Below are 24,058 nucleotides of genomic sequence, written 5' to 3' on the forward strand. Positions count from 1 at the left end.
TTTAAGTAGATAAACCTGCTGATTCAAATGAACCGAATCTGGACTATTTTTTATACAATGCAGGATATGACAATAAGAATAGAACTTTTTTCTAACTTTTTAACTATATTACATTTGGCAAGTTACATTCTACCAACCACCAAAAACCTTTATAGGTTTTTAAATAACTTACAACATTTTCTCTTTAGGTTTTCACCAGGTAATGTTGAAATATACAATAAATATGCTCAAATAAAAACATTTTAAATGGAATTAAAAGGAGAGCAGTAAATGCGTTATGTTATGCAATATGTATTATACAGCATGAGTTCATTTGGACACCAGCTGGATTGACAAAGTACTCAAATCAGAATTGCCCAGAGCGTGGTACCAAACCTTGGTCAAAGCTGTGAGGTGTACCAACCAGGGATAAATGATGTTTTGTATATATCTGTCCATGAGCTGCTTCATGGCAAGACAAACTAGTCTGTCAAAACTATTTGGTAACAATCATTGGATTTATTCCTTCTACCTGGATTTGATGGAATCTGGGAGAGGGGGGTTAATGATCTCAGTGAGAAATCCCTGCCATATACAGACTTTGGACTTCTTGGTACCAACATGCTTCATGCACATGCCCGAGGTAGCTTAGCATCTGGAGACCAACAAGTCCTGTGAGTCCCAGTGGAGGGATGATGAAGAAGACTGTGTCTGAGCTCAGCATGCCCACCCTGTTAATGCTTATCTTTCTTTTGCTGCTGCTGGTGTGTTGCATCATTTCTGACTACAAACTATCTGAGTCCTGTGAGTCCTTTCCTAATCAATTATGTAAAGTAATTACATGATGTAAGCGTAATACTTACCACAAGTACTTAGTTTTAAATGACATCAGTAAAATGAAGGAAATAATAATAATTTCCTGATACTTTGAGTCAGGCTAAGACTTTCAATCCCCTAGGAACGTCACCTGGTTTGAGCTGAACCCACTTCTTAACTCATAAAAAGGATGTACAGTTGAAAAATATATAACCCTTGAAAGTTATCACAAAGTACCTGTAATTTCTCTAGTGTGTTAAAAATGTCATATTAATGGGGTCTTTGTAGTAGTATTAGTTCATAAACTCAAGTATTGTAATTTAAAATTCAATAAAATAAAGCAAACTGAAGTCAGATGGAAAATGATTCTCTGTAGGTGTGGATGAAGTCTCAGAACTTCAGTGTCTGATTCTGATTCATATTCAAATGCTGGCACCAATTTCATATACATTTCTAGGAAATACGTAAAAATCTTGACCTCTAATACTTCAGTATAATAATCACCACCCAAATCTGTTTCATTTTTCTCATCACTTCTAGCTTCCTATCTGTCTCCTAACTTGGATCTTTAGATCCATGGCTTCCCGTTCCTCCCAGATCTGTGCTTAGTAGTTAGGAAAAAAATCAAACTAAATTTACTAATTTTTCAGATATCCCTTTTTGAAAATAAATTTCAGTATCCACTAAGTGTGATAGCTAAGTCACCAATTAATAAGAAATATAAAACCATATATATTTTAAATTCTCAGTTTTATTTTTTTTTTAATTTTTTTTATTTATTTATGATAGTCATACACAGAGAGAGAGAGAGGCAGAGACACAGGCAGAGGGAGAAGCAGGCTCCATGCACCGGGAGCCCGACGTGGGATTCGATCCCGGGTCTCCAGGATCGCGCCCTGGGCCAAAGGCAGGCGCCAAACCGCTGCGCCACCCAGGGATCCCTAAATTCTCAGTTTTAAAACGTTAATTAAAAACACAGGTCTAGTTTGGGGATCCTGTTTTTTGTATTAATATTTTATGAAGAACTACCACCTAAAATATATTCAGAGGACTCAAATATTATTTTTAATAAGTTAAAATTGAGAAAAGGCTTTCTTATATTCAATTAATTAAGACCCTGGGTTAAATAACTTGGGGGGGCTAAAGGTCCCATTTCAATAATCAAAATTTGTGCAAAGTGAATGGGGAAATAAGTGAATGCCTGTAAAAGATAAAAGTAATATTCTGTAACCTCAAGGTCAAAAAAGTAGTATGAATGATGAGTGCTACCTGGAAGAAGAGATTGCTAGGGGATATGGGGGCTGAAGGAGGACTTCTTGGAGGGTAAAGAAGCTGAAATACGGTCCTCAAGGTAAGTAGGTTCTAAACAGAAGACAGTATTTTATTTTATTTTATTTTATTTTATTATTTTTTAATGTATACTTTTTGTTGGAGTTTGATTTGCCAACATATAGTATAACACTCAGTGCAGAAGACAGTATTTAAACAGAAGAAATGACAGGGAGGAAGAGGCACAATAATAAAACAGTAATTCCCAAGTCAGGTTTGAAGGAATATGACTACAACAGTGTGACTGTAACAAAACATGAATACAGAGAGGGGTAAGTGATGGGAATGGGTGATGAAAATTTTAATAGCAGGATAAAGAGCTTAGGTTCTGTATAGAATGGAGAGCCACGGAAGATCTCAGAAGAGGAGAGGCACATTACAGACGCACAATTATTACTTCTACCCTCAGGTCTGAGATCCTCCAGGACCAGAATGACATAGAATGAGTTCATTCCTTTTTCCATTGCAGACCTTCCTGCATTTGAAAATTGCTATTATTTCCTCCCTTTTGGAGGAAGGATGAGGAGAGCAGATTGAAGGGAGAGGCTGAAATCAGGAGATGGATCGTTAAGAGGCCATTTGTAATTTACATGAGGCTTGAAAGAAAAGGATGGCTATGATTTCATGTAACTATAAACTTCCTCGCTACCAAAAAATATTCTTATAAAAAAAGAAAAGAAAAATGTTCTTACAAGCTGAATGTATATCTTACTTATTTCAATTTTAAACTTCAAAGCCTGATGGGCAGTTTAAAACCAAGTTCTTTACTGAGAGAGGAAAGTGCTGTCTTTTCTTGAGAAAAACAAGAAAGACAATCCCATTTCCTGAGGTAGCCCACCCACACGGGTCTCTAAGAGAGCATCAGATGGCTTTTCCTGTGCTCTTTCCAATTATTTCACATACTTCTCCTAGGATTGTGAGTAGTCTTGAAGCATCAACATAGCATTCATAAAAGTCATTGATGTTGTATTCCTTAAACATTTCCTTCAGCATGAAAGGGTATTTTCCAACTGAAAAAGTCTAAAATCTAAAACTTAAACCCATGTTTGTGCAACAAAAAAAACATGCTGCAATAAAATTCTCATGTGACCCTCTTTACAGCAATATTAAGTCATTGACATTTTCAGGATTTTTGGTTATCACATTCTGATGATAACACTAAAACATTTTGATAATTACCCATACTATATAACATCCCCTATGTGTTCCTTCGTAGGATTGATGGAAAAGTATTAAGACATAAGCAACACTATATTTAAAAATAAATGCCCTATGACCAAATAAAATGGATTTCACACCGTTACCTTAGTTGGCTCAGAACTCCTTTCTTATCTATTTTCTAAGCTACAGTTTTCGGAACCCCCAGGACAGGATATATCATTTCAAGGTTCAAAAGAAGGTACCCTTTGTTCTATTAAATTGTCAAACTTACAGTTGACCAAAGATTAGTCCTACAAAGTCTATAAAGAGATTTTTAAAATGCATTTATTAACCTCAAGTAATTAAGCCAGTTTATCTAAAAACATCACTGGATGTATCACTGGATATACGTATAATCATTTCAATTTCAATTTACTGTGTAACTGGTTTTAGTGAAAGGATTTAGAGTCTAAATTCAATTTGTTGAGGACTTTAGAACTTGTATGCTGTTAGGCACACTAACATAGCTCAGTGATTAACCATATTGATACTGTACACTGTACACTTCATATCTTCATGTCATTCTGAAATAGCATAATTTTTGGTCCTAAATTTTATTTGCATAAACTAATAACAATAAAGAAGGAAACATTAAGAACTAAGAGCAAATGTTGAGTATTCAGATAAAATCTTCATTGTAATTACATACATCTAGAAAACTAAAATTCAACAAAATTATAAGTAATGAAATTACACATATCTGGAGCCACATATATTTACCTGACATTGCCCTTGGTGTTTCTGAGAACTGTTGCAGCAAAATTCTGTGTGACACCCACCAAGCTGATTCCATCCACTTCCACAATCTGGTCATTAACTTGTATTCTTTGGGAAAAAGGGAAAAATTACCCACAATTAATTTTTTTGATATACATTACCATTTCCAACACATAGGTTGACAAAATACTTGATTTTTATGATACTTTTACTGACCCAAAATTTGTCTTTTATCCACAAGCTCCTGATTTTAGTCAAATGCATAATGTTTTTTAAAAGATCGTTTTGATAATGGTCTCATTCATTTGGGGAATATAAAAAGTAGTGAAAGGGAATAAAGGGAAAGGAGAGAAAATTAGGAAAATATCAGTGAGGGTGAGAAAACATGAGACACCTAATTCTGGGAAATGAACAAGGGGTAGTGGTAGGGGAGGTGGGTGGGGGGTTGGGTGACTGGGTGATGGGCACTGAGGGGGACACTTGGCGGGATGAGCACTGGGTGTTATGCTATATGTTGGCAAATTGAACTCCAATAAAAGAAATTAAAAAATAAATAAATAAAAATAAAATCTTAAAAAGTGGGTAAAATAGGAAAAAAATAAAAGATCGTTTTGAAAAACAGAGATAAGCAATACGAAATGGAGAGATTTGGTTTGCCCAGTTTTGAAAAACAGAGATAAGCAATACGAAATGGAGAGATTTGGTTTGCCCAATATTCATATTCCTATCACAAAGGTAGGAACCGCTAACTGCTAAAAGAACTGCTAACTGCTAATGTATGACAAGCTTACGTCATTTTTTGTCCTTAATAAATCACATAAAACATAACAAATCCAGCTGAAACCTGCTGTGGGACTCGTCCCTAGCCCTGCCTTCCACCTCTACTCTTCAAGGAGAAAACATCACCAGGAATTGCAGAGAACCCTTCCTATTCAAGTTATAAGCTTGAAATTTTTAATGCTCATAACTAACTGTATGTATGTTTGCACAGACATGTATATATAAATGCATATATTTATTTATGTTTAGGGTCTACATGCAGTATTGGTGTTGTTTACTATATAATGCTTTTAAATTTATATACGTTTTATATATACCATTTTTTTATGTCTCGAAAGGAAGTATTTCTTTTTTTTATTTTCTCAAGTACTTTAAAGTATTTCAATCATGGAGAAATGCAGAGGGAATTAGGTAATAAACACCCATGTACCAAACATCCAACTTTATCAAATCTCAGCACCGTGCAATACTGGAGTGAGATTTTTTTTTTCCTAAAGAAATGTATTCCAGAAAAGCTAAGGCCCTTTATTATTCATCTCTAATTCTCATCCCTTCACTGCTTTCATAGAGGTAGCCATCGTACTAATTTTGGTGCTCAATCTTCCTATGGATGTTTTGAAGTAGAAATAATATGTATACATGAATATAGACAATATACGTGTACATTTGCCATTTTCAAACATTATGAAGGATGCCTCTCATTCTGCAATTTAGTTTGCTTCACTCAATGTTATGTATGAGATTTAACTACACATATAAATACCACTTGACAAACTCATTTTAACAACCCTGTACATACATCTTTTATGAATATATCAAAATATATTCATCCATTATTTGCAGACAGACAATTGCATTGTTTTCCATTTTAGCCATTATGAGTTCTGCTTGTACACGTCTACTTATGCACATGTGTGGGTTTCTGCATGATATATACCTAGAAATAAAATTCCTGAATCAAAGAACATATGCTTTTTCAACTTAAACGGACAAATTTTATTTCAAAATGCTTATGCCAATGCATATTCTCAACAGCACTCTTTGGAAGGTTCTGACTTTCCACATTCTCACTAATACTTGGTATATTCTGATCCTTTAAATACTGGTGATCTTATAAGTGTAAAAAGACATCACACTGTGATTTTAATTGCATTTGCCTGATTACTAGACTGGTTGAACATTTATTCATATCTTTCTAAGTCATTCATTCACTTGTGCAAACTGTTAGATCATGTCTTTTACACATTTTTTGTTGATGTTGTTGGGTTAGGTGTCTTTTTTCTTACCAATTTACTGAAGATGTCCTTATATATCCTGTATATTAACACTTTCTCAATTAAATATGTTGCAGATACCTTTGGCCCAATCTGTGAAAAATCTTTTCACATTTCTTTGAACAATGGTGATTTTGAGGAAAACAATTTTTAAAAATATAATCACGTTTGTAATTTCAGTTTTGGATCAGGTAGTTCTGTGTTTTGTTTCAGGAACCCCTTTCTGCCTCAAGGTTATAATAACATTCTATATTTTCTTCTAAAAGTTTTAAAATTTTGCCATCCTACATTTAGGTAGTTATCTACCTGGAAGTTATTTTTTATTATATATAGTATGTGTTAGTAATCTATTTTTATGTTTTCCAAGTGTTATAAACAATTGGCTTAATAACATTTAATAAGAGTTCATGTTTTCTCCGATGATTTGTTTAGCTGCATCTGTCAGGGTTTCAAATGTCCATCATTATGTTTTGGTTTTTCTATTCGTTTCTACTTGCCTGTCTGTTTATCTCTGCACGCTCCATTGCTTCATAATTAGTTTTGACATTTTATAGGATAATTCCCTCCATCTTGTTCATTGTCCTCAAATTTTTCTGAGCTATTCTTGAGCTTTTCCTCTTCATAATTAGTTTTGGACTTACTTGCCAAGTTCTATAAAAACATTCATTGAGATTTTAATAAAATCTTACTGATTCTTAAATTACTTTGGGGAAAACTGACATCTTTATCATACTGATGCTTCCCATCAATAAAACTTATGCCATTGGAATTACTCTGGACAAGTGTTGAGTATATCACATGTTGTTGCCCTGTGTTAAGAAAAGTCATTTAAAGTTTGAAAATAAGAACTAAAAGGAGAGCAACTGATTTTTTCAAGATGATATAGGTGCATTATTTAACAGGTCCAGCCAAGGATAATTTGGGGGAATGTATTTTTATTTTTATTTTTTTATTTTTATTTTTTATTTTTTTAAATTTTTTTAATTTATTTATGATAGTCACAGAGAGAGAGAGAGAGAGGCAGAGACACAGGCAGAGGGAGAAGCAGGCTCCATGCACCGGGAGCCCGATGTGGGATTCGATCCCGGGTCTCCAGGATCGCGCCCTAGGCCGAAGGCAGGCGCCAAACCGCTGCGCCACCTAGGGATCCCGGGAATGTATTTTTAATTGATCCACTGTTTAAAATTGATTAAAATCCTGGATATATTTAAGTTGCATGTTAATTTATAGACTTTTTTTGGTCCTGAATAAATTCAGATACTATTCTTCTGTTAGAAAAGATAATCTCATAGGCCATGGTTTATTTCCCTGTAGAATATTAACTAGTTTTATATCTAACTTAGCGATGTTATTCTAATACTACTTTAATAACTTGCTTTTAACCACATACTTCTAAAATGTCCTTTGAGTCACAGTTACCACATCTCAGTTACCACATCTCATACCACAATTCTCTCATTAACTAGTGAGTTAAGTAAAGTCTAATCCATGTTCATTTTATAGGTATGAAAGTCATTTTTTTAACTCTTTGAATATTAGCCTGCAACAGCTTTGGAACTTCCACCAAGATGCCAGAATGGATTCACAAAGCCAAACTCAACTGTTACCACAGAAATACACATTGTGGTCTATCTAAGCCCAGGCATAATTGCTTGGTCCCCAGACTGCTTCTAAAGCAGTAATAGAACACTATCTTTGTTAACATGTTTTTTTTCCTAACGTAGTACTTTTGAATTTTTTTCTGGTTCTGGCCATTTTTGGTTCTGGATCTAGTTTGCTCTAAACAACAATGATAAATAATTCTCCCCGGTAGCAAAAATGAGTAGGAGTGTAATTTTATAATCTGACCATTTGAGACTGCTACTGGGATTATGGGGACCTGTTATCTCTCATGTGAGAGACGTAAAAAATTTGAGTTGCTGTCCTTAATTTTTTGGTCTACTTTCGGCTAAAACTATTTCATAAAAAATTTCATAAACGCTAGAAGGAAAATAGCCCTGTGAAATCTTGGCTGGTGAATTTTTGTGTTTCTTTGATTACTTAAAGCTGTTTCTGAGTGACAAATTCTCTGTGTTGCTGTAATTGAGAAAAGCCGTTCTCTCTCACTGTGTGAGCATAAAATATATTCCTAACATAGAAGGGTACTAATAAATTAAATTATAAAGTCTTGGAATTTAAAGGAGTGATAATCTGGTTCACAGAGAATAGTAATCACTTTCATAAATTTTATATTCTAATATACAATGAAAACTTTAAATGTGCTAGACATTTAAGAAAAAAATCCTTCTTAGAGATTCTGCTAGAAGCTCAGAAATATTTTTTTTAATTTTTTTTTAAATTTATTTACTTATGATAGTCAGAGAGAGAGAGAGAGAGAGGCAGAGACACAGGCAGAGGGAGAAGCAGGCTCCATGCACCGGGAGCCTGATATGGGATTCGATCCCGGGTCTCCAGGATCGCGCCCTGGGCCAAAGGCAGGCGCCAAACCACTGCGCCACCCAGGGATCCCAGAAATATTTTTATAAAAAGCCCAGTTCACATAATAAAAGTGAATCTTTATACAAATAAGACTAATTTAATAATTATGGTTTAAAATACATAGCTATGTTTTCTCCATGATTTTGTAAAGGTGTGGGTTTGTATTTTCCAAATGAAGAGACTGGCTAATCTGAACTTCCTAATATTCTGATATGGATATTAATCAGATTAACAGTGTCTCTACATAAAGCTTTAAAAGTGTAAGAAAATTAAATTGTGTTTAACTAAACTGAGTCATAATTCTGACAAACTTTTATATCAATAGTTTTATAGAGTGTCAGCTTAACACATGATTTCCAAGACTCTTAGTTTTATCTCTAAAACCTTGGTCATAAACATAGCTTTTAATGTATGTAACTCTGCTTATGTTAAAGTGTTTCAAAGTTACACAAAATAAACTGTTATGAAGTTACTCTAACTTTGCATCATGTTAAGGAATGTGTATATATTTGCACTTTAAAGAGATGTAAAAATAGTATTACTAATCTGGTATTACTTGTGTGTGATAGACAATTATCAAGTCCCTATCTACCCTACCAGAAGTTGGGTAAGTAAACTGTAAATTAAATGTAACATGGATAATTGAGACTATGCTAGAAGCAACAGTGACAAAAAAAAAAAAAAAAATAGAACTGTGTAGGTGAGGTAATGGGAATTTTTTTTTTTTTTTTTTTTTTTTTTTGAGAGAGAGAGAAAGGATATAGTTGTTTAGGCTGCATTATCAGCCTGGTGTATGGAACGAATGAAGGGGGTCAAAATGTACAAACCTCCAGCTGCAAAATAAGTAAGTCATGGGGATGTAATCTACAACATGGCAACTATGGTTAATAATACTGTTATTGTAGGGCAGCCCGGGTGGGTCAGCGGTTTAGCTCTGCCTTTGGCCCAGGGCATGATCCTGGAGACCCAGGATCAAGTCCCACATTGGGCTCCCTGCATGGAGTCTGCTCTCTCTGCCTGTGTCTCTGGTCCTTCCTCTCTTTCTCTCTTTCTCTCTCTCTCTCTCTCTCTGTCTCTCTGTGTCTCTCATTAATAAATAAATAAAATCTTTAAAAAAATACTGTATTGTATATTTGCAAGATGCTATATAAGTGTACCTTAAAAGTCTTCATTACAAGAAAAAAAGAAAAAAATTATAACTATTTATGGTGTGAATGTTAATTAGACTTACGTAGTGATTATTTCACAATGTATACAAATCAGTATGTTGTACATCTGTACATCTGTCAATTATACCTTAAGAGAAAAAAAACTGGGCAAAGGATCTGAATAGGCGCTTCACCAAAGAAGATACCCAAATGGCCAAGAAGCACATGGAAAAGATGCACAACATCAACAGCCATCAGGGAAATGCAAATCAAAACTAAAATAAGCTACCTCTTCATATGCACTCGGAGATGGTTTGATCAAAAGACAGATAATAAGTGTTCATGAGGATGTGGAGAAATTGTAAGGCTCATCATTTTGGGAGGCAATATAATACAGTGTAGCTACTTTGGAAAATCATCCAGCAGTTCCTCAAAAGGTTAAACACAGAGTTACCACATGACCCAGAAATTCCACTGCTAGGTATATACTAAGAAAAATGAAAACAGGTCCACCAAAAATTTGTACATGAGCAGCATTATTCATAATAGCCCAAAAGTAGAAAGAACCCAAATATCCATCAACTGATGTTAGAATAAACAAAATGAGTTATAGCCATTCAATATAATATATTTGGAAATAAAAAGGAATGTAATGTGACACATGCTACAACATGGATGAACCTTGAAAGCATTATGCTAGTGAAAAAAAAAGTCACAAAAGACCATATATTGTGTGATTCTGTTTATATGAAATGTCCAGAAAAGGCAAATCTCTACAGACAGAAAGTAGATTAGTACCTAAAGCCAGGGAAAGAGGGAGGAGCTGGGAGAAAAGGAAAATAATTGTTAATGGATATGGGGTTTCTTTCTGGAGTGGTCAGAATGTGCTCAAATTTATTGAGGTAACAGTTACACACGTCTTGAATATTCTGAAAACCACTGAATTCTATAATTAAATAAGTGAACTGTATGGCATGTGAATTATATCTAAATAAAAATGTTAAAAATTCATCTTAAAGAACAATTTTATCCAAAACACCACTAGCTTCATCATTCCCATAAAATAATATTTCTAAATCACTTAGTGTAGCTATCAAGTTTCTTCAGAATTGGGTCTTAACCTAATTCTGACATTTTAATCCCACACTATCTTTCCTGACATTTAAACTTTTTGTGCCCCATACCTCCACCCTTCACAAGGGTGCACAAGACTGGAGTACTGTATCCATAAGGAATGGAAACAGTGCTCAAGTTGAAGAATCTTTGGTTGGCTACTGTGCTAGAGGGTAGGTTCCTTAAATATTAATAAATGGATTAAATAATATAGATTTCACCTCTGTGTTTTTTTAGAGGTTTCAGAGTTTGAGCTCTTATGTCTAGACCTATTAATTAATCAAAGTTAATTAATTATGGTGTAGTAACATTTGTGGCTAAGGTTTTTTTCATCATAGGGATAGGTAATCCTTTTACTGCTATTTGTTGAAAAGACTGTACATTTTAGCACTGAGTCATCAAGGCACTTTAATTGAAAGTCAACTAACTGGGTATGTCTCAATCTATTCTTTACTTTCTATTCTATTCCATATGTTTCTATTTTTATACCAATATCACATACTGAGGCTTTATAGTAAGTCTTGTAAAACCAGGTAAAATCAGTCCTCTAACTTTAATCTTTTTCAGAATTTTTATTCTAGGTCCTTTGCATTTCCATATGCATTTTGGAATTTCTAAAAAAAAAAAAAAGAAAAAAGAAAAGAAAAAAAAAAAAAGCCTGCTGGGATTTTAGTTGTGGTTTCTTTGAATCTACAGGTGAATGTAAGGACATGTAGCATCTCAACAATATTGAAAATACTGTTATAAACATTGCTATGTCTCCATTTATTTACCTAACATCACATTACCATCAACTAGTATCAACTCAACTACATTTTCATTTTTGTCCAACAATATCCATACATAACTAAGAACTGTAAGGCAAACCATACCTTGAAAAGACTGTTTATATTCCTGCCTTTGTATCTTTTACACAACGTATGCCCACATATCCCTTCTTTGCCTTCTCAAAAGTTTTCTTCTGAAGGCTCAGCTCAAATGTTAACTTCTCTTTGAGCATTAATCTGTTTATATCCAAGCCTAGTGATCTTTTTAATCTTTTGAACCTCTTCTACACCATATGTTTTATACCTTCACCTAATGTTATATGTTACCAGATAATTGCTTAATATTTCTTGAGGTATAAGGTCTCCCTAAGCAAACAGACTGCAAACTTTTTGGGTCTTACATCTAAGCCCAGAGCAATAATTACATATTGCTAATCTTATTAAACCATTTTGGAGAATAAAGGAAAAGAAACAATTACTTTCATGTGTAGTTTATTTTCTGGATGGGACAAAAGTTAAACGTCCCCTTTTAGGATAACATTTTTATACACTGCTGTTACTCAGACTCAAAAGAGGCAAATGTCATAATTATTGGTTCCCTTTCTATCATTCTATTTATGCCATTGTCTTTTTTGTGACAACATCTTCTCTTGGCCAGCTGTCATTTAAATATTTTTCTCAGAAACTGTCTACAATTTTTTAAACTTCCTATCTTTGTTTATGTGTATACATAATTTGTGTAATATAATTTAACATTTCCTTGTGTTGCTTTATAAAAGTTATTTTGTTGTGTAGGGATGTGCCAGGAGTGAGTATGTTGTATTCTAAGTTGATTCGAGATTACTTTAATGGCCAAAATTATGACTTTATTTCTTCCTAACCTTTACATAAAAGAAAATGGAATGCTATGCAAGCAATATATGCTCAGCACATGGTTTGACAGCAGTACTTCCTCAGTGCTTCTGAGTGACAAATGACTGTGTTTGTAAATGCATGGCAGCCCTCTGAGAAACTTTCAGGGCAGTTCAAGTGCCTGATTTACCAGTATCTATGGAAGATAAAGGCGAGAAGAAATCCTTTACCTTTCAAATATTTAAAATATACTTTGCATTTTAAAAGCCAAATTAAAGTTGAAATATAGAATTTGAAAGATGAACACAGTTAGCTTCCAGGGGAGAAAAAAAAGTAAAGCTGAAAAGCTCAAACTCTCAAAAGGAACATCACTGTTATACTTTTGTAAAGTGAAAAGATAGCAAGGTGACTTATTAGAGAAGGCAGACATTTAAAAGAAAAGACAAAAATTTAAGGAAGAGCTAAAGGACTACTAAATAGAAGACAGAAAATTATTTTTAAGATTATTTATTTATTTATTTATTTATTCACGAGAGACACACAGAGAGGGGCAGAGACATAGGTAGAGGGAGAAGCAGGCTCCTGGCAGGGAGCCTGATGGGGACTTGATCCCAGGACCCCAGGATCAGGACCTGAGCCAAAGGCAGATGCTGAAGAAGTAAAGAAGGCACCCAGGTGCCTGAAGACAGAAAACTTCTAAGACAGGTTTTCTTTGTAAGCAAATACGTATAGGGCTAGCATTTACTGGGGTGGAAATAAAAATAAAAGCAAAATATAGGTTTTTACATTGTCAATAGACAGAGCAATCAGAGGTGAAAGAAAATGAGGGTGATGATTGTTTTAATGGATAAGAATAAAGGAAGTACAAGCAAGGTCAAAGAAATTTCTGAAAATACACATTCTTGTGCAGGATAATTTAGATAAAATGCAATGAAACAAATACAATTAAAGGGACATTTCTAAGTACTCTAACCAGAAGGAAGATAGCAAAAGAGCAAGAGAAAATGTAAGTAGAGAAAATAATATGCTTGCCTTATTGATTTGATGGATTCATTCAGTCAGTAATTTAGCAAGAGTGAGTCAATTCCCACTATACTCCAAGAACAGTGAGATGGGATACCAATTTGAATGAAGTATGATTCCTATTTGAGAATATTATACAGACACACACACAAATACTTATGAATGTACAAGGGTATGTGTATATGTTGCAGGAATGAGAGACATAGAATGTGTTAAAGTATACAAAATATTACAGTAAGTGTGTTAAGATGTGAACAAAATAAGTTGATATTAACAGAGAAGGGCTACTGATTCTTTGAGGTAAGGGCCAAGTAGAATCTGAGGCAAAGAAAAAATAGAATAGATGGATTCATAACAAAGTCATGGTGTTTTTGCAAATAAGCCAAGAGAGTCATCAGCTATAGTGTATGGTGCTATCAAAATAAACAAACAAAACGAAATGGAAATGTGACTCTTGTAAAGACTAGAGATTACTGGAAATTACCTTTAGGAAAAGTAACAGAACAAACATTAAAAACTAAAGTCATAAGGAAATATACCCCCAAAAATTGATGCTTAGAAGTGGTATCAATCCATTTATGGATGACAAACATAAATGCATGTACACTGAAGTGTACAGAGGCTAAGTTTTCAGCCGGGCTCCACCAGTAACAGTTGAATGGTTTCAATGATGAACTGAACACTAAGTTTAACCTTGAAATAAAAGGTAACAAAATGTTGAGAAAAATATGATTTTAGGTAGGATGAAGGGTATGAAAGAAATATGGAAGTAAAAAAAAAAAAAAAGGATCTGGGTCTCAGAGTTGCTTAGAGCTAAATTTCAATCCCAAAGCTTTCACTTATTGATAATCTACTGAAAGTTCCCAGTGCTGTTTCCCATTTGTATATTGTTTTAGGAATATTTTTAAATCTTGGTGATGTAGAGAAATAGAAAAAGCAATGCCTGAAAGGCAGAAAAAGGAAAGAACTAGAAAGCAGAACAGACTGGGAGTAAATGTTTCTACAAAGTAGACCTGGGAAGAGAGAAAGAAATTTGAAGTAAGGTAAATCCAGACCCACCCACCTTCTTACAAGCACAGTGAAAGGGAGAAGAAATGAAGGAGACGGATAACTTGAGCTACCAGGTTTCTGATCTTGACGGTAAACAAATCCAAATCTTCAAAACTGGAAAAGCAATAGATTCTTGGAAAAAGTTTTAGGGGGTGGAAAAACACCATTTAAACGCATATCACCACCAAGAGGATAAAACAAAAATTCACAAGCATTTTCCTAATGCTGGATGGGTGTTAGAAAAAGATATCTTTTTTTTAAAAGATTTTATTTATTTATTCAAGAGAGAGAGTGAGAGAGAGAGGCAGAGACACAGGCAGAGGGAGAAGCAGGCTCCACACAGGGAGCCCGACTTGGGACTTCATCCTGGGACCCCAGGATCACGCCCTGGGCAGATGGCAGGCGCTAAACCACTGAGCCAACCAGGGATCCCAGAAAAAGATACCTTACTGAAAAGTACATTACATGCAAAATACTAAATGTAAATAAACTACTGTACCTATTATAGCAAAAACTTTAAAATGTGTAATTGATAGTCTTTCTTTACAACTCATTTTGATTGTTTTATCTTATTAACAAGTATTTATTTAGATGCTTTCATTCATTTACCTCAGACCACAGTTTTCTCAATCTCATTTTCTTTATTTTTTAAGGTTTTATTTATTAATTTATTTCAGAGAGAGAGAATGCTAGCGCATGTGTGCACACACATGTAAGTAGAAGGAAGAGGCGGGGAAGGGGGGAGGGCAAGTCAACTCCTCACTGTGCATGGAGCCCCATGCTGGGCTAGACACCAGGAGCCAGAGATCATGACCTGAGCCAAAATCAAGAGTCAGATGCTTAACCAACTGAGACACCCATGCACCCCTTAATCTCATTTTCTACGAAACCTCAAGTTTCTTCAACAATAAATTCCTGAAAGAATTAATCCTTAGCTTAGGTACTGTAACTACCATACTGGTTTCAATGATTAGCAAAAATGTATAGGAAAGGGTTTGCACAGTAATTGATGTATTTATATGGCCTTAATACACAGTAGTCATAGTAATTATTATTTTGACTAAGATGTGCAAGGAGGTTCGGGAAGGAGCCAGTGCAGACAATAATGTAATCTTCCTGACTGAAGCAGACAATTGAATATGCGCTTAAATAACATAGGTATTCAAAGTCAACACGACCTTGGGCTCTGATTGGCAAAAATAAAAAAAATAGGGCCCAACTATACATTATTGTTCACAAAGACTATTCAAACAAAGTGATAATTACAGAATAATCTTGAGACAAAGTAAGGACAAACCAAGAAAGATTAGCTGAAAGAAGCCCTACACAAACTACAGCATATAGTGAGAGAAAGACCTGGTCTAGACATATGGCTCAAAGAATGAACACAAAAGAAGAATCTGAGGAATATACAAAAGAAAAGAAAACCATCCAATATAATAAGATATTAAATCGGTAAAATAAATGAAAAAACAAAGGATGACTAGAAAATTTTACATCTAAAGTAATGAAAAATAGGGTCGACATAGAAAAAATAGGCTGTTCGGATCAAGAGAAAGAAAGAAAAAAAGGAAAAGGGGTGTTAAGTTTCTGTTGAATTTGAGATGAAAATAAGACATAAGTTATAAAGTAAATAGGTTCTACATACACCAAGATTGGGATATAATTTGGGAGTAATTTCTATAGTCATTTTAAAAAGTCAGTTCACTGACTGAATGTAAAAATGAGTTGAAGAAGCTAATTTGAGAGAGAAACATTCTTATAATACAGAATGAAAAATAAAAGGAAAAGGATCTATATAGCTGTCTCCTTCTCCCTCTCTTTCTTCCTCGCTTTCTCTCTCTCTCACAGACACACACCAAAAACAAAAAACAAAACAAAACAAAAAACACGAAGTCAAGGAAGGGGGCATGGATCTCATTAGAAATAAACGATTATAATATGTCACTGAAAATTTTAAGAAGATTAGGTCTAAGAAAAGTTTACTGGATATCTCAAAAAATAGGTAAATAATTTTTAAAGCAACAAATTTGACAAAATTCAGAGTATAAACTAAATACAGGATTTCTGTGTTTAAGTTTAGAGATGCACCTTAATTCCATTTCTTGTACTTGATCATTTTTGTTATCAAATTGGATAGAAATAGGAGAGAAAGCTCCATGCAGTTAAGAAGTGAAGGCAGTTGGAAGGCACCACCTGCCTCATTTGTGAAGATTAGCACTGAAAGAACAGATGAAAGTGCAGTTTTAAGAAATGTAACAGGAAAAAAGCAAATGGGATATAATTTACAGAGAAAAAAAGCAACATAGGTGTCCAGTAAACATCTTAAGAGGATCATAAACAAGAAATTAAAATTTAAAAACAATATCTCACCAATTTATTAAAGAGTTTATAACACTATATTCAGTCTTGAGGGTGTAGTAGACTGCTCTTGACACTAAAGGGGTATAAACATCAACCTTTCTGAAGAGCAGCTCAGCAATGTGTTTCTGAAGCATATAAAATGTAATGCACCTTGACACAGTAATTCCGCTCCAAGGAAGTAATTTTGAAGAAATAATCAGAGATATTCACAATGATTTTTATGTAAAAATGCTAATCTGATCAACACCTTGAAACAACATACTAGCATAGCAATATGTAAATGGTTTCTATATATAATACAACAGCATAATGTACCGTTAAAGTCCATTGTAGAAAAATGTTTAATGATGTGACATAACATAATGTATTATTTAAGTATAGGTTCTAAAGTCAGATATGCTAGATTTATAGCCAGGCTCTGTCATTTAGTTGCTGTGATTAGCTGAGAAAAGCCAAATTTTCCTTACATATAGACAGAAATAATAATGATTCGTATTTAATCATAGCTCTTAGCAATAATAAATAAGTTATAAAATATAAAGAGCATAGCAGGCTGCCTGACAAATAGTAAGCACTCAACAGATACTATTCTGATAAATAAAAAGTATAAAAACCAACAAAGCTATATATTCAACTGATCCTTAACTTTGTTAACTAAGTAAACAAAGGCATAATATGCACAGAAAAAAATCTGGAAGGAAATTCACCAGCAGAATTTTAGTAGTGATCAATCAGTTCTAGGTGGTGAAATTATATGGAATTTTTACTGTCTTCTTTATATTTTTCTCTATTTTCTAAATTTTCAACAATGAACATGTATTACATTAAAACTTTAAGATGTTTTCTAAAATTAGCAAATGCTAATTTGACCCTCGATGATAGATAGCATTTCATAGTGACTGTGAAAACTGCCTAAAAGGTTTTCCATTAGACTGAAGCATTATAGCACTTGTTCTTTATTAAAGATACATATGTGTGTAACTATAAAATAACTAAAGGTTCTGGACTCAATGATTGATAATCTATAATTCGAAGCCAAAAATGCATTGTCTCAAAAAAAATAAAAGGACAAGGGGAATTAATACACATAGTTTTGAGCTTCTGCTTCTCAACAGAAATTTTACAGTGTTTCTCATGTACAATTAACTTAAATAAGCAGAAAATAAAACAATATGTATAGCACTTTCTAATTTTCTTAATTCATCTGTGTATACATACTTTTGTTCACATGCTCATGTGCCTAAAAAAGAAAAAAGGCTGGAAAAAATGCTAAAAGGTAAAAAAACAAAAAACAAGCCAACAGTCAACCTTAAATCCTACACATAAAGAATATATATCTCAAAAAAAGCAAAAGTGAAACAAAAAGGTGTTTTCAGATATAGAAAAACTGAAAGAATTCATCACCATCAGACCTGGTGATAGAAAGTAAAAGGCAGTCCCTCAGGGAGAAGGAAAATAATACGAGATGGAAACATGGAACTCACAAAGGAATGAATTGAACTGGAAATGGTCCCTGAGAAGACAGAAGTGACCCAAGCTCTCTATAAAGCACTCTGTGCAACAGGGACAGTGACAACAGGTATTTGGCACGGATTTGCTCATTGTGGTCACAACAGTGTGAGGAAGAGGCATCCCATGATTAAAATGCAGGTTCCTGATCCTACATAATTCTTCCTGCCTGCCTCAATACAGACAGCATTAAGGGGATGAAGAGACCTCGGTACTATTTGATTATTATTTTCATTAAAAGAATATTTACTTTTAAAAGTCCTCATTTCAAAAGAGATACATTCATTAAAGATAAAAAATGAAAATCTGATACACAATTAAAAAACACCAAGGAAATAAAACCACCTTTAATTTAAAAGAGAGAGAGAGGAAGGGAAGTTGTATGGCATCTGATAGTTTGAGACATTTTAATTTACCATTTCATAGAGGAAGGCCATATGGTAATTAAGGTGGAGACAAACTCAAGAAACTAAAAATGAGCAGAAGGTGGAGTTGGAGAGGTAAAGAGGACTGGGCAGGCGATGAGAGGAATAATACTGGTTAAAAAGAAAGGGTAGCAATTCAGGTTTATTGGCACCATACTCTGACCCGACAACCCACAAGATCATAAGCCAGCAAGGTATTTAACACATAAATGATTATTATGGTAGAGAAAAAGGTTTTCCTCACAGCATAGAGATACTGATCATCTCTCAAATCTTGGTTCATAATTAGAAGAGCAAAAAAGACAAGGCATGAGTTCTGGTGCTAAATATTAAAAGGACACCTTTCTGAATCAGACCATCCCAGGGCACAAAGAATATAGACAGTCTGGGCTTTACAAAAGTTTTACAGAACAGCACAGGAAATAGCCTGTTTTTCCCTGAAAACACTGCCTCCTGCAATGGAGTTTATGGCTATGCACCTGGCTAGTTTGTAATTGTTGCTGGGTGCTAATCAACAACAGTGAACAACTCCTGCTCGGGGGCCTCCATCCCATTTCTGATGTCCCTCAACTCTGAATCTAAAACCCAGAGCCAATGGCAGGAAAGCTAACAAAAATATAGCAGCTGGGCGATTCTAGGTTTTTTTTCATGTTATTGGATAGTTACCTGCTGACTTGATATATCTGGGAAGGGGAAACACAAAAATTCTACCTCACAGGGCTTATCTAAACAAAGCAACCATTGCTGTGTGAAAGGGAGAGCAGCTGGAGCAACATTAATGAACTCTGGTCAACACAGTTTTCACGGAGAGTGAAGTTTTAAATGTATATTAAAAATGTATCTATCAGGGTGCCTGGGTGGCTCAGTGCTTGAGCGTCTGCCTTTGGCTCAGGGCGTGATCCTGGGGTCCTGGGATCGAGTTCCACATCAGGCTCCTTGAGGGGACCCTGCTTCTCCCTCTGCCTATGTCTCTGCCTCTGTCTGTGTGTCTCTCATAAATATAAAATAAAATAAATAAAATAAAATAAAATAAAGACGAAAATATGTACATATCAAAGCAGGAATATCCCAACTCTCTAAGGGGCGAATACGCCGTCTATTTGATGAGGAGAGTGACACAGGAGTGTGTGCACAGGGTGGGGTGGGGGGGAACCATCGACCATGGAATTATGACAGATGGGCACAATTAAGACAGCAGTTTCTATTCAAGTTGTCCCAGGCTTGAGGGCGCCCCAGGGGCACAGATGGGTTCTGCTGGAGGGAGCCTCTGCTGTAGGGGAAACTAAGAATTAAACTCTTCATCTGTTTTCTGTGTTGCTGTTACCCAAGAGCTGGTAAAAAATAATTAAAATGTTTGAAAACCTTAAAAGGTTTGAATGAAGGTAAACTACATAGCACCGTCATTTCACATTCGATAACTTTTTCCAAAAAACTGAACAGGACAGTGTTCTAAAATGATAGCATACAAATACCTGAGAAACAAACATTGTAGCCAGAAACAAAGCACATCCCAAATGCATTTTTAATTTGCCTCTTTTAGCACAGAGTCACTACGATCATTTGTCAGGTACCGTCCACATGACTTATTCTACTATCAGCATTTTCAAGTGTGTTATAAAGTTGATTTTGCTTTATACATTCATGAAAGAGGACTGGAGAAATAATTAGTGTCCTGCATACCAATCATAAAATGTATGGCAGCAAAGCTAATGGTTTTATTAATATTTTTAGTAAATATTAATTAATTTTAATTTTAACAAAATAACTAATATTTAATAAGTAAGTGTATTTAATTACAATTAATATTTTACTAAAATTAATCTTATTTAATATTTGTAGTTATCATTATTTTACCTAAAGAAACTAAAAGATGGTGGAAATGGATATCAAGTCATGTCACTTAGATAAATTCCCAGTTGCTCTATAAGAGGCAGGGTAGCACAAAAAAGAGGAAGAGAGAGAGAGAAGAAAAGAAGGGAGGTGGCGAGATGGGGGGAGAACAATGTTAGGCCTGAGCAAATGTTTTGAAAGTGATAAAAGCATTAAGTATTCACTCATTCAACAAATATTTATTGAGCACTCCTACATTTCAGGCATCATATGAAAAGGTATGAAAAGCTTGACAAAGGAAAATTTCGAATGTAAGGTATAATACCAAAAAGTAAGGAAGACTCAAAACTTTTTAACTACACCCTGGATGATGTAAGAGATAATTGCCCATGGCAAATTTTCAAAAGTGCTCAAAATATGGTGAGTTTATGAGATTTTAGAAGGAGGAAAAGCAATCACAACAAAAAAGGTTTCTTGTGTGGGGGAAGTTAGTGGGGAGGAAAGAGAAAAGAATATTCTGGGCAAGTCTATTTATTTAACATCCATTGAAGGAAATGTGACCAAATCTGAGATTAAATTGAAATCATTTTCTTAGATAGAGTTAAGTAGCTAAGACAAGGGGCTCCTGGGTGGCTCATTCAGTTATGTGACGTACTCTTAAATTCAGCTTAGGTCATGATCTCAGGGTCATAGGATGAAGCCCGGGGTCAGGCTCCATGTCCAGCATCTGGCTCACACCCAGGGAGGAATCTGCTTTAAGTTTCTCTCTCCCCCTGCCCCTCCCCCACTTGCATTCAAGTGCATGTACACAGGCATGCTCTCTCTCTCGCTTTCCCTAAAAAAAGGGGGGGGGGGAACTAAAGCAACCTAAAAGGGTTAAAGAAACAAAGACTTATATCCTTTTAAAGCTAAAAGAATTTTAAAAACATCTAATCCAGAACTTTAATTTTGTCCATAACTGAGGTCTGAAGAGCAATTTTCCTGAGGCCACATGATGTTAACTTTTTATTTTTAGTTGGAGTTTGAAATATACATACAAGTATTACAAACTCTCTGTAGAAAAATTAAATGTTTTATATTAGCTGAAATTTTAAAATACCCACACAGGGGCGCCTGGGAAACCGGGTCAGTTAAGTGCCTGTCTTCGGCTCAGGTCATATCAGGGTCCTGAGATCCAGCCCTGTGTTGGGTTCCCTGCTCAGTGGTGAGTCTGCTTCTCCCTCTCACTCTGCCTGCAGCTTCCCCTGCTTGTGTGCGCTCTCTCTCCCTCTGTATCAAATGAATAAATTTAAAAAAAAAACCTTTAAGACTAAATAAATAAGATACCCACACAGACTAGAGCCATTCAATATTTTGGTGTGTATTGATTCTACATTTTTTGAGAGAAAGAGAAAGAAAGAGAAAGAGAAGCTGGGGGAGATGCACAAATAGAAAACATACCCACAAAAGAATGGCATCATACTAATCATGGTGCTTTGTAAATCCTTAATACAATAAAGAAATTATTAACTGGAGGCAGCAATCAACTGTTTATTTTGTAATTTTTTTATACTGGTAAATTTTAACAACAAATATTTAAGTATTGTGCAAATGAACACAACAGCAATGGTGGGAATAATAATATAATAATTTAAAAGATATGAACACTGCCATAGGTCTATAATGAGGCTATATATAATGTATATATCCTCAGTTTTTAAACACATAAAATGAAAGATATGAATTTAAAGATCTCTAAAGTTCATCTGAATCTCTAGAATCTCTAACATTTTATGATTCTGTACATATTTTGTACATCTTTCTATAGTTTTTCAAAAGACTCCCCATAATAACTATTTTTAAATATATTTTAGGTTTATTCCTACTTCAAGAACAGTTTCATAGCGCTGTGGAAGGTTTTAATTTACATACACATATTTAATGCCTACAACAACCCTGCAATGTAGATAACAAGAAAATTAAGTTAATTTGTTCAACAGCCCACAGCTGGTAGGTAAAGGGCACAGAATTAAGACTCCTGGTCACATGTTCCCAAAGATTCTGCTCATTTCATCAAATTGCCTCCTTTAATATATTCACTGAGGCATTTATTAAGCATCTCTTGTAACAACAGCAGGATTACCATTCTAGGTAAACATCCATTTAAAAGAGTGGAGGAAATGCACACTGGGACTGATAAAGCAAACTTCTCATACCCATACCGGAGTAAATACTGAAACTATCTATGTAGGACAACAAATCAGAAAACAGGTTAACCAAAAACAAACCTAATTTTAAAAGTGAGTGATTGAAAAACAAATAAGTCTGAGTTCAGAACAATGGGAATTGGCTAAGTGCTGAATACAAAATTTTCTACCTTTTTGTTTTTTAATCAATTTGTATTTTGGTTTGGCTTTGTGGCCCATTGACTTAGGAGAGATGGTTCATAATAACTACATATTGTTTGAATACTAACAATAAGAATTATTTCCTATCATTCTGGAATAGTTTTTAAACTTTTCATGAAATTTAAAGAGAAATGACACAGGTCTTACAAACAAATTTTAGCTCACTTGGAAGAAAGTTTCTAAATTAATAATGGGAGATTTTGCTACCACCATTATATAATTCATTGAAAGGGTAAAAAGGTTATTTCCTTAACTACTTGAAAATGGGGAAGACTGTTAACAAAATTACCTTTTAACACGAAATATTAATATCCTACTTTAAATGTGATACACATTCAATCAACTGAACATTCACTCAGAAGATTCATTTCAGGGACACTTGGGTGGTTCAGTGGTTGAGCGTCTGCCTTTGGTTCAGGGTGTGATCCCAGAGTTCCAGGATCAAGTCCTGCATCGGGCTCTCTGCATGGGGCCTGCTTCTCCCTCTTCCTATGTCTCTACCTCTGTCTCCGTGTCTCTCATGAATAAATAAAATCCTAAAAAAATATATTCATTTCAGACCTTCTCTGTACAAGTGCTCTGGGAATACAAATAAGGCTACTGACTGTGATGTTGTTCCTAACCTCACGGAAAGAGATGATACTGGTTGTGCTTTCCATTTAAAAAATCAATTTAGTTTCCCTTGGAAAATATCTGTTTTATCAATATGTGTATTTAGGATTACAAAAGAAATAAAGCTACTATGTATCCCATCAGAGATTTATAAATGGTTTTCAACATGCTTTATCATTTCTTGATAAGATGGTTAAGTGATATATACTTAAACCTTGGACAAAATCAAAGCCAGTTATTCTGCATTCCTTCAAAAGAAAAAAGATAAGATGCCATTCCTTTGAATTTGGGACTGATATTTTTGGACCTACTTTCATTTCTATTGCTAACCTCTTCTTCAGCCCCAACTTAATGGAGCAGGAATGCAGAGTGAGGACTGATCAAACTCTTTACAGATATTGCAGC

At 34.6% G+C, this 24,058-nt stretch overlaps 1 protein-coding gene across 18 annotated transcripts in view; it reads right to left on the minus strand.

The window, feature by feature from the left end:
* The window catches only part of PPP1R9A (protein phosphatase 1 regulatory subunit 9A), a 312,302-nt gene that overhangs the window by 117,189 nt on the left and 171,055 nt on the right, over nucleotides 1-24,058 (minus strand). For all 18 annotated transcript variants that reach the window (XM_077856856.1, XM_077856855.1, XM_077856871.1 and 15 more), the window contains one exon: nucleotides 4,045-4,149. In XM_077856856.1, the coding sequence (XP_077712982.1) occupies nucleotides 4,045-4,149 (105 nt within the window). The remainder of the gene's footprint in view (nucleotides 1-4,044; nucleotides 4,150-24,058) is intronic.

The sequence above is a fragment of the Canis aureus genome, chromosome 18 (assembly GCF_053574225.1).
Source record: "Canis aureus isolate CA01 chromosome 18, VMU_Caureus_v.1.0, whole genome shotgun sequence".
In the NCBI taxonomy this organism is placed as follows: domain Eukaryota; kingdom Metazoa; phylum Chordata; class Mammalia; order Carnivora; family Canidae; genus Canis; species Canis aureus.